General features: G+C 39.6%; 1 protein-coding gene across 4 annotated transcripts in view; it reads left to right on the forward strand.

Annotated features, from left to right (window-relative positions):
* TRPC4AP (transient receptor potential cation channel subfamily C member 4 associated protein) overlaps positions 1–12,127 on the forward strand; it is a 77,683-nt gene that overhangs the window by 45,086 nt on the left and 20,470 nt on the right. For all 4 annotated transcript variants that reach the window (XM_060122174.1, XM_060122175.1, XM_060122176.1 and 1 more), the window contains exon 8: positions 7,366–7,551. In XM_060122174.1, coding sequence (XP_059978157.1) covers positions 7,366–7,551 — 186 coding nt within the window. The remainder of the gene's footprint in view (positions 1–7,365; positions 7,552–12,127) is intronic.

Genomic DNA, 12,127 nt, shown 5'->3' on the forward strand with positions numbered 1-12,127 from the left:
GGGCACGAACCCGCGTCCCCTGCGTCGGCAGGCGGACTCTCAACCACTGCGCCACCAGGGAAGCCCTACATTCTTTTTTATAGTCTTTTCCATTATGATTTATCACAGGATATTGAATATAGTTCCCTGTGCTATACAGTAGGACCTTGTTGTTTATCCATTCCATATATAATAGTTTGCAACTGCTAATCCCCAACTCCCGAACCATCCCTCTCCCACCGGCCCTCCCCCTTGACTGTTGATTGCATCAACAGTCTTCCCAGCATCTTTGCCAGGAGTAGATTCTATCTCAAGAAGCCCTTTCTTTGTTCATCCATACTCTTCATCTGTTAAAGTTTTATCATAAGATTGCATCAATTCAGTCCCATCTTCAAACTCCACTTCTAATTCTGTTTCTCTTCCTGTTTCCACCACGTCTGCAGTTGCTTCCTCCACTAAAGTCTTGAACCCCTCAAAGTCATCCATGAGGGTTGGAATGAACTTTGTCCAAATTCCTGTTAATGTTGATACTTTGACCTCTTCCCATGAATCATGAATGTCCCTTATGGCATCTAGGACGGTGAATCCTTTCCAGAAGGTCCTTGCAGGGTTTTTACCCCCATCCTCCTTTCTTGTGACTTTGGGGGAGTTCTCATTTTACTAAATCATAAAATATACATTTTTAAAAACATGAATTTTATTATAACTAAATTATACCTCAAACCTAGTTTAAGCACGTGCATACACCTACACTGACAAAAGCTAACGTTGGTTAAGCTCCTGTGTGTGGCAAACATTGAGCTAACTGCTTTACCTAGGAGTGATTTTGTTTAATCCTCCAAGCAGCCCTGTGAAATAGAGATTAGCATCCCCATTGCACAGCTTGGGAAACTGAGGGTCATACAGTTTCAGTAATGGATACCTGTGTGTGCTGAGGTACTAAGTAACTTTCATCTTGTAGTTTCCCCTTTAGAGAATCTATTCTGGCAGGTTAGTTTTATCCTGTTGGTATCGATTACCTTCATGGACCTGTTTGTAAGCTGACAAGTAAAACCACCATTACCCATCATCCTTGGGGAATGAGGTATTCTAGTCAGTTGGGTTTTTAATTAGCTGAGGGTTAACCCCAAGCCTAGTTTTCATTGATTTGGGGGATTGAAAAAAGGAAGGCTTTATAAAATGTCAAGGTTCACTTTCATACCTGTGTGGCTAACCCATGAGATTATCTACATGTGATGTCAGCTTATAGCTTTTGGGATAAAGCTTTATTAAATGTTGTATTTTAGCACATGTTGTTGTACGGGGTCTAGTTCTTCCTGACTCTCTGACCATAATTCCTATCTCCCTGTCCCCCCACCTCACACACATTTTTCTCCAGTCAAATGCCCCAAGGTGAACATAATTAAATTACAAGTGGATGAGAAAGATCTTAGTCCTTAGTGTTGTCTATCTTTAATTGAACTCCAGTACTGAATACTTTTATTTTTTTATTCCTTTAATTAATTTTTATTGGAGTATAGTTGATTTACAGTGTTGTGTTAGTTTCTGCTGTACAGCAAAGTGAATCAGTTATACATATATCCACTTTTTTTTTTTAGATTCTTTTCCCATAAAGGTCATTACAGAGTATTGAGTAGAGTTCCCTGTACTATACAGTAGGTTCTTATTAGTTATCTATTTTATATATACTAGTGTGTATATGTCAATCCCAAGCTCCCAATTTATCCCTCCCCCCATCCCCTTGGTAACCGTAAGTTTATTTTCTACATCTGTGACTCTGTTTCTGTTTTGTAAATAAGTTCACTTGTACCATTTTTTTAGATTCCACATGTAAGCGATATCATATGATATTTGTCTTTCTCTGTCTGACTTACTTCACTCAGTATGACAATCTCTAGGTCCATCCATGTCAGTGCCAATGGCATTATTTCATTCTTTTGTGTGGCTGAGTAATACTCCATTGTACATATGTACCACATCTTCTTTATCCATCCATCCATTGATGGACATGTAGGTTGCTTCCATGTCCTGGCTGTTGTAAATAGTGCTGCAATGAACATTGGGGTGCATGTGTCTTTTCAAATTATGGTTTTCTCTGGATATATGCCCAGGAGTGGGATTGCTCTATTTTTAGTTTTTTAAGGAAATAGAGGTATGTGTAATAGTCAGCTTTGGATGTCATAACAGGATAGCACAGACTGGGTGGCTTAAACAGCAGAAATCAGTTTCTCACAGTTTTGGAGGCTAGAGGTCCAAGATTAAAGTACCATCAGCAGTGGTTTTTTGTGAGGCCTCTCTTCCTGGCTTGCAGATGGCCACCTTCTCACCGTGTCCTCATGTGTCCTTTTCTGTACATGCACAAAGAGAGCTCTGGTGTCTCTTCCTCTTATGTAAGGACACCAATTCCTATCAGATTAGGGCCCCAGTCTTACGACCTCATTTAATTACCGCCCTAAAGGCTCTGTCTCCAGATATAGTCATATTGTGGATTAAGACTTCAACATATGAATTTCAGGGGGGACACAATTCAATCCATTTTAGTATGGAAAGCTGAAGTGTGTAGGATGTTGCCGAAAAGTTTTTGTTTTTAATAAACTGCAGCTGTGAAATAGTTTTCTTGGCCAGCAAAATGATGTCTTATGCTATCTTCCTGGAGCTTAGATAATAAAAATGTTAGAGAACTTCTTAGGCTTCTCAGAAAGTACCAGTTATCTCTTCTGTTGATTCAGATAAGAACAAATGGATCCATCTGCAGGGAAAACATCACTCACAATGTTAGTCAGATGTAGGTGAAGCCACAGGCCTGGTAATTATCAATTTATAGGTGACACCTATATATGCTGATTTACACAGCATATGAGCTAATTCAGAATCATCTCAGAGAGCTGGAAAGCAGAGCCTAAACTGCAACAGGAAAATTTACAGGAGTATTTGGGAAATACTAACATTTTTAACAAATAAGAGGAGAGAAGAGGTCTGCTTTTGCAGAAATTATTGGAAGTTGTGGGTGTTTTAGCTGTCAACCTGTTTAACGTTAACCAGCAGTGCATGTGGTAGCTACTGATAAAGCTGTGAGAAGTACAAAGACTGTACGATGCTGGGGTGCCAGTCCCCTGAGATTGTGTATAAGTTGGTGAATATAATGGGCCAGTGAGTTTTTCCTGGGGAGAGAATCCAAAACTTTCATCAGCTTTTCAAGAGATGAGTGACTAGCAAAAGCTCAGGAATATCTGGGGTGGAAGTCAGTCTCAGAACCCTGAATACTGGGTAGGTTACATCTGAAGGTCTGTGTTTAGTGTGCAGGGTGTGAAGACTAGGTCTTAGGAACTGCCCTGTGAGGAACAGTTAGAGAAACTGGAGCTATTTACCTGGAGAAACGAGGTGTGACTAAAAATCCATCTTTTTGAAATTTTTCAAAATTAGAAATTTTTAGAAATCCAAACTCTTCATTTATTTAGTTTATTTTGGGGGGAAAATTATAGTTTTTGTTTGTTTGTTTTAACTTCACAAACTACAGAGGAACAGCAGGTGTACGGTAGAAAGTTTGTTCCCATCCCAGTGGTGACCTATTACCAGTTTCTCATTTGTCTCTCCAGGGATACTCTGTACGTGACCAGTTACGGGGTGGAGGAGGGAAGAAGAGAAGACTGGCTCCTTTCTGTTTGTACTGATGGTGATGTAAAATAAGCACCATTCTGCCCCTGGCTCTTTTCACTTAACTTTATCTTGCAAAGCATCCGTTCCAGTACATACAGAATTATCTCATTCTTTTTACAGCTGGATAGTATTCTAGTATATGGGCGTAGCATAATTTATTTAACCAGTCCCCTGTTGATGGAAATTTGGTTTACCTCAAGTCTTTTTTCCTACAAATAACAGCCTTGTGTATGGGGTTTAATGTGCTGGATATTTGCCTTTTAAACTTTGATAGATATTAACAGATTTACCTTCCATAGAAATTACTAGTTCATCTTTCCACCCTGTATACCCTTCCCAGTACAGGGCCTTTTTCAACTTCTTGATATTTGTCAAACTTGATAAGGAAAAAAATGGTATCTCAAAAAAAAAATCTCAGTATGTTTTTTTTTAATTGCGGTGAAAGTCACATTAAAAAAATTAACCATTTAATTCAGTGGTTTATAGTACATGTACAATTTGTGCAGCCACCATCTAGTTCCAAAACATTTTCATCACCCCAAAAGGAAACCCTGTACACATTCAGCCGTTATTCTTCATTACCCCCAACCCCTGGCAACCATCTGCTTTCTGTTGGTGGATTTATCTATTCTGGGTATTTCATATAAATGAAATTTTTTAAATGTGATCTTTTGTATCACATATCATACCTCTTTCACTTATCGTGATGTTTTTGAGGTTCATCAGTGCTGTTGCATGTCAGCATTTCATTCTTTTTTATGGCTGAATAATATTCTTTGTGTGTACATACCAATTTGTGAAACGTGTACATACCAATTTGTGAAACGCTGATGGACATTTGGGTTATTTCCACCTTTTGACTGTTGTGAATAGTGCTGCTCTGAACACATGCATACACAGGTATTTGTTTGAGCACCTGTTTTCACTTCTTTTGGGTGTGAACTTAGGATGGAATTGCTAGATCATATGGTAATTCTATATTTAACTTTTTGAGGAGAAGTTAATTTCAGTGTAGTTCAGTGTAATGGTTTTTTTTTTTAAGATTGTTTTGATTTGGACCATTTTTAAAGTCTTTATTGAACTTGTTACAATATTGCTTCTGTATTATGTTTTGGTTTTTTGGCCATGAGGCATGTGGGATCCCAACTCCCCGACCAGGGATTGAACCCACAGCCCCTGCATTGGAAGGCATAGTCCCAACAGCTGGACCACCAGGGAGGTCCCTCAGTGTAGTTTAATTCACCTTTTTTTATTAATGCAGTCACACATTATTTTATAGTCACTCGCTAATTTATAGCGAATGGAGAGGGGGCTGAGATGATTTGCCAAGCTCTGTGCTGGCACTAAATTCATATGACTTCATATAATCCTCCTAACTACTTTGTTCTTATTTATTTTATTTTTAAAGAATTTTCTTTAATGTTGTATTCTTTTAAGGTTTACTTTAAAATTTTTTATTATGGGAAACTTCACACATATAAAAGCAGAGACATATATATATATGACAGTGCAATGATCCCTATTTACTTACTACCTACCTTCAACAGTTATCAACTGATGGCCTGTCTTTTTTTTTTTTTTTGCGGTACGCGGGCCTCTCACTGTTGTGGCCTCTCCTGTTGCGGAGCACAGGCTCCGGACGTGCAGGCTCAGCGGCCATGGCTTACGGGCCTAGCTGCTCCGCAGCATGTGGGATCTTCCCGGACCAGGGTTCGAACCTGGGTTCTCTGCATCGGCAGGCGGATTCTCAGCCACTGCGCCACCAGGGAAGCCCCTGCTGGCCTGTCTTTATCTCTACCCTCATTTACTCCTACCGTCCTCACTTTGGATTATTTTGAAGCATATCCCAGACATTGTAAGATTTCACTTGCATACATTTCAGTGTTTCTATAATATAATTACTCTTTAAACCATATTGTACACTCCCAAATTAATATCTTGATATTTTGAAATATCTAGTTATTTATTAATTTTTGATTCAATGATACATTTACATGATTCAGAAAATCTACAAATTCAAAAAGTTGTTCACTGAAAAGTACCCCTCCCACTGTATTCCCAGTGGCGTTATTCTCTTTGCCTTTGGCAAACCACTGTTTTCTATCCTTAAGAAGATTTAATGCATACAGAAGCAAATACATACAGGCGTTAGCTTTATTTTAAAGAAGGTTAAATTTTGGAGCCAAGATTTGAACCTGGATTCCCTGCCTTCAAAGTTTATTATGTTCTTTATGCTGACCAGAATTTCTGTCTTACTCATCATTGTCAGTAAAATGTGACTGGTACAAATAGGAGCTGGGTAATTATTCAGTTTCTTTCTTTACCTTAAAAAAATAGAAAGAAAGAAAGAAAAGGCTTATCTTTTTTCTTCCTGCTAGTATGTGTGTGTTATAGGAAAATCAAACCATAGTTAAGTAGTTTTTGTTTGTTTGTTTGTTTTTTGCGGTACGCAGGCCTCTCACTGTTGTGGCCTCTCCTGTTGCGGAGCACAGGCTCCGGACGCACAGGCTCAGCGGCCATGGCTCACGAACCTAGCCGCTCCGTGGCATGTGGGATCTTCCCAGACCGGGGCATGAACCCATGTCCCCTGCATCGGCAGGCAGACTCTCAACCACTGCGCCACCAGGGAAGCCCCAGTTAAGTAGTTTTAAAAGAAGCATTTATATCCTCTCCTACTCAGGAACAGCCACAGTGAATACCTTGGTATATATCCTTCTGTTCTTTATCTGTGTATATGTATATTATGTGCATATTTTAAAGAAGAAAACTTTAAAAATTTTAAAGAAAATGGGCTTAAGCCAATACTGTTTAGTAATTTACTTCCTTGGGGCTTCCCTGGTGGCACAGTGGTTAAGAATCCGCCTGCCAGTGCAGGGGGCACAGATTCGATCCCTAGTCTGGGAAGATCCCTCATGCTGCGGAGCAGCTAAGCCCATGCGCCACAACTACTGAGCCTGCACTCTAGAGCCTGCAAGCCACAACTGCTGAGCCCGTGTGCCACAACTACTGAATGAAACCCACGCGCCTAGAGCTCATGCTCCACAACAACAACAAGAGAAGCCACCGCAATGAGAAGCCCGCGCACTGCAAGGAAGAGTAGCCCTTGCTCACCACAACTAGAGAGAGCCCACACACAACAACGAAGACCCAACGCAGCCAAAAAAATAAATAAATAAATTTTTATAAAAATCACTAAAATAATAATAATAATTTACTTCCTTAACAAGTAAATTCAAACATCTTGCTGGAGTTGCTGTATAAAGATGTGTGTGTCATTGTTCTTAGTGTCTGTGTGTTGTATTCCACTGCATGGATGTATCATTTAATCAGTATGGTATTAATGAACATATAGTTATCTCTACCTTTTTGCTGTTATAGAAACCACACCAATGAACCTCTCTATACAGATATCTATGTATATATAATTAGTTATTTCTTTATGGTAATTCCCCAGAAATGTACCTCCTAGCTCAGAGACACACAGATTTACGGCGTAAAGGTTATTCTAGTTTATATTCCCACCAGTAGATATGAGTCTGTTTCCCTGCACCTGCTAAAATTGAATTTGTTTTTATAACTTTATTACTGTTTTACCTTGGGTTGGCATTTCATTTTAAAGGGAAGCTCTGACTAACTGCTGTCAGATTAAGGTGAGAAGCTGGTTGTTTGTTGAGTGCTTTAGAGCTGGTCTCTGTTTTGACATTTCCTCTTTTGTTCTTTCCTCGACAGCGGCCCTTCTCAGCATCCCTGGCTTTGTCGAGCGGCTTTGCAAGCTGGCAACTCGAAAGGTGTCAGAGTCAACGGGCACAGCCAGCTTCCTTCAGGAGTTGGAGGAGTGGTACACCTGGCTAGACAATGCTTTGGTGCTAGATGCCCTGATGCGAGTGGCTAATGAGGAATCTGAGCACAATCAAGGTACTCGGGATGGGTCTCCTGAGAGGTGGGGAGCATTCCTTTGGGTTCCTAGAGCCATTCTTGAACTCTTTTCCAAGCAGAATAAGTTGAAATTTGCTCAAAGTAGAATTTCCCTCAGGGCAGTCCTGGATCATGATGGTTAAGACTTTTGATAGCCAGTGACAGAACCTCTTTGAGCTCCCTTAAAGCAGACCTGATTTCAGGGACAGGGGCTTTGTTGCAGAACCCAAGAAATCAACTGGAAACATTACTGGAGCATTTCTAGGAACCCAGAGGGTTCTTTCTCTGTTTCCACTTCTTTCTACATGTTTCTTTAGTCTTATCTTTCCTCCGTTCTGACAAGTAGACTGCCTAGTAAATGTGTGTACTCCTAGTCTCAGCTCCAGCTCCTTGGTGAACTACTGTGGCCTGTTTTGGGTGAGGTGCTCAACCCAAAGCATTTGACTCTGGGGTCAAATTGTACAAACCCAGGAATTCCCACTGGAATCATGCAGATAAAAGTGAAGGGAGGAGTTTCGTTCCTGGGATGGCAGTGTGTGGAGCTCCGTGGACCTGCTTGGTCAGTGAAACTAAACAAACCCTGTATACAACAGCAGCAACAACAAACATCCACATAAAGTCTGTGGAAGTTGTTCTCAGAGTGTACAGCAAGTGGGGAAGCATTTCTTCTAGAAAATCGACTAAAATTTAGTGAGAACATTGAGAGCCTATGACACTAGAGTTTCTGCTTGATGCAGGTTCCACTCTGGACAGGTGTGGCCTAAAAGACAGGGCTCCCTCAGCTTCCAAACAAGGAATACAGAATCTCACTGGAAGAGGCAGGCTACCAGTTTTTCTCATCCCTTCCAGCTCCGAGTGGAGGAGGCTAAATTCTTGATGAATATAGCCAAGAGGGCAGGGGCTCCTTTCTTTCTCCCTCCCCTCCCCTCCCCTCCCTCCCTCCTTCCCTCCCTCCCTCCCTCCATCCCTTTTCTCAACTTTCTTGAGATATAATCAACACATAATATTGCGTAAGTTTGAATTGTACAATGTGTTGATTTTATACATTTATATATTGTAGAATGATTACCACTGTAGCAGTAGCTAACACCTCTATCCCATCACGTAATTACCATTTCTTTTTTTCTGGTGAGAATATTTAAGATCTGTTCTCTTAGCAACATTCAATTATATGATATAGTATTATTGGCTATAATAACCATCCTATACACTGGATACCCAGAATTTGTTAATCTTATAACTGGAAGTTTGTGTTCTTTGACCAGTAACTCCCCATTTCTCCCCACCCCACCCCACCACTAGTAACCACCACTAGCTGTTTCTCTGAGCTTTTTTAGATTCTACATTAAATGATATCATACAGTATTTGTCTTTCTCTGACTTACTTGATTTAGCATACTTCCAGGGGCTCCTTCCCTCCACCCACCTCAATACTGTACTCATAGGACAGAAGCTCTACCCAGGCCCAGTAGGCCAAGAATTCTATGGCCCTTATTGCCCTTGCCCCAGCTCTCTTGTAGGACAGAGGTTCTACTATGTAGGGAGAGGCAAGCTGAGGAGGCTATAAAGGCTACCTATCCTGCTCAGAGTAATAGCACTGAGATTTTGCCAGGGGGAGAGGTAATAGGTAAGAACAGAATGTTGGGAAGTTTGAGCTCAAGGTCATTCTCAGAAACAGTGTAGATTTTGGTGGTAAGAAAATAAAAGGAGCTCTTTTTAATTGAGAACAAAAAGCCAAACCGTATGCCAGCTAGTTCACCAGAGAGAACCAAGGAAAGAGGTGGCTAAGAAGAACTTAAAGCTGAGGTCAAAACAAACCTCAGTCTCAAAAACTACCCCTGCCTGAATTTAATTGAATCAGACTTTGGAGCAATTTATGCCTCAAGGCATTGTCAGAAACAGTAGAGCATTCAGCCAGCAGTTAGTGGAGCCTGACAACTGAGTTTCATACTAGATGAGGCAGAAAGTTTAACAGAGATATCAAGGAAAGAGCCAGACAAAGAGAGCCCTGCTAAAACACTGTCATCCAGGGACACATGCCCAAGGCTGCGCTCTCTGCCAAATGGCCTCATCAGTCCTCAGAGAAATAGACTTTACTGAAATAGGCTAGCCAGGGCATTAAAACAAATAAACAAGAAAACAACCACAAGCCCTAAAAGAAGAAAGAGGGAAGAGTATCAAGAGTTGCTACAGTATTTACTTAAAATGTCCAGTTTTTAACAAAAATCGAGACATGCAAAGAAACAGGAAAGTATGACCAAAACGTAGGAGAAAGCAGGCAACAGAAATTGCCTGTGAGAGAGCCCACATACCAGAATTAACAAAGACTTCAAAGCAGCCATTATAAATATGGTCAAAGAACTAAAGGAAACTGTCCTCAAAGAAGCAGTGATGACAATGTGTCATCAAATAGAGAATATTAATAATGAGATAAGAGATATAAAAAGCCAAATGGAAGTTCCAGAGATGAAAAATACAATAACTGGAATGAAAAGTTCACTGAGAGGAGAAAGGAACAGAAAAAAATAGAAATAATAGCTGCAAACTTCCCAAATATGATTAATGTACACATCTGAGAAGTTCAAAGAACTGCAAGTAGAATAAACTCAAAAGATTTACACCCATTCACATCATAATGAAAATGCTGACAGAGAAAATCTGGAAAGTAGCAAGGGAAAAATGACTCATCATGTTCAAGAGTATCCCAGTAAGATTATCAGCTTACTTCTCATCAGAAATGATAGAGGCCAGAAGGGAGTGGGATGACATATTCAAAGTGCTGGGAAAAAACTCAGCCAAGAATTGCATCCAATAAAACCTTCTTTCAAAAATGAAGGTGAAATAAACAGCTTTCTAGATAAACAATAACTTAGGGAATTCACTACTAGCAGACCTGTCTTAGGAGAAATACTGGCTGAAAGCAAGTTACCTCAGCCAATAATTCAAATTCACACAGCAAAAAAACGGAGGATTGGTGAAGGTAATTGTATAATAATAAAAGACAATATATGTGCATCTTTCTTCTCCTTAACTAATTTCAAAAGCAGTTGTATAAAACTATGTGTTTATAGTTACATTGTCGAACCTATAACATATAGAAATGTAATATATTTGACAATAACAGGTCAAAGAAGGTGGGTGGACCCAAAGTTGTAGTGGAGTAAGGAAATTGGACAAGGTGGTAACTCGAATTGACAGGAATCAGTGAAGAAAATCAAAATGGTAAATAAGAGGGTCACTATAGCAGACTCTGTAAATATTTACTTGCTCTCCTTTCTTTTCTCAGCTGCTTTAATGGACATAAAATTTTATAAAGTAATAATTATAACAGTGTATTGTGTAACAATGTATACAGTGTATTGTCCAGTATATTGTATTGTTTGGCTTTTAGCATATGTAGATGTAGTATGCATAATAATAGCACAAAAAGGGGGAAGAGGGAGCTCTGGGAGCCCTGGAATTACGTTAATTTATATCTGAAAAAGTCTGTCAAGTTAAGATGTATATGGCAGGCAAGCCTTGTAGCAACTGCTAAGAAAGTAACTTTAGAAATATAGTGAGAAACTCATTAAAGGAATTACAGTGTTATACTAGAAAATATTTACTTAATGCAAAAGAAAGTGTTAAAGGAAAACTAAAGGGGGCTTCCCTGGTGGCGCAGTGGTTGAGAGTCCACCTGCCGATGCAGGGGACGCAGGTTTGTGCCCCGGTCCGGGAAGATCCCACATGCCGCAGAGCGGCTGGGCCCGTGAGCCATGGCCGCTGAGCCTGTGCATCCGGAGCCTGTGCTCCACAACGGGAGAGGCCACAACAGGGAGAGGCCTGCGTACTGCAAAAAAAAAAAAAAAAAAAAAAACCTAGAGGAATTTAAAAAAGTGAGCTATATAGAAGACAAAAAGTAAAAGGCAGAAGTAAATCCAACTTTGTCAGTAATAACATTAAATGTGAATGGATTAAATAATTCATTCAAAAAACAGATTGTCATGTTGGATTTTTTAAAAAAGATCCAATTATTTACAGCCTACAGGATACACATTTTCTATTCAAAGGTAGAAATAGGTTGAAAGTAAATGACAGAAGAAGATGTATCATGCAAAGGACAACCATAAGAAAACTGTAGTGGCTGTACTAAGAGTGACTTTAAAACAAAAATGTTATCAGAGATTTAAAAAATAGATTTTATAATAATATAAAAGGGTGAATCTATCAAGATATAACAGCGTGTGTATCTAACAACAGAGCCAAAAATAAGTAAATGAAGCAAACCCAACAGATTCAAAGAGAGAAATAGGCAGTTCAACATAATAATTGGAGACTTTAATAACCCATTTTCAATAGTGGACAACTATATAGAGGATCAGCAAGGAAATAGAAGACTTGAGCCACACTGTAAGCCAACTAGACTAAACTGATATATATATAGAACACTGCACCCAGCAACTGTAGAGAACATATTCTTCTCAAGTACACATGGAATGTTCTCCAGGATGGACCATATGCTAGGCCTTAAAAAAAAAAAAGAACAACTCAGGAAAGTTAAAAGGATTAAAATTGTACAAAGTAAGTACTCCAATCG

Source organism: Lagenorhynchus albirostris, chromosome 15 (genome assembly GCF_949774975.1).
Source record: "Lagenorhynchus albirostris chromosome 15, mLagAlb1.1, whole genome shotgun sequence".
In the NCBI taxonomy this organism is placed as follows: domain Eukaryota; kingdom Metazoa; phylum Chordata; class Mammalia; order Artiodactyla; family Delphinidae; genus Lagenorhynchus; species Lagenorhynchus albirostris.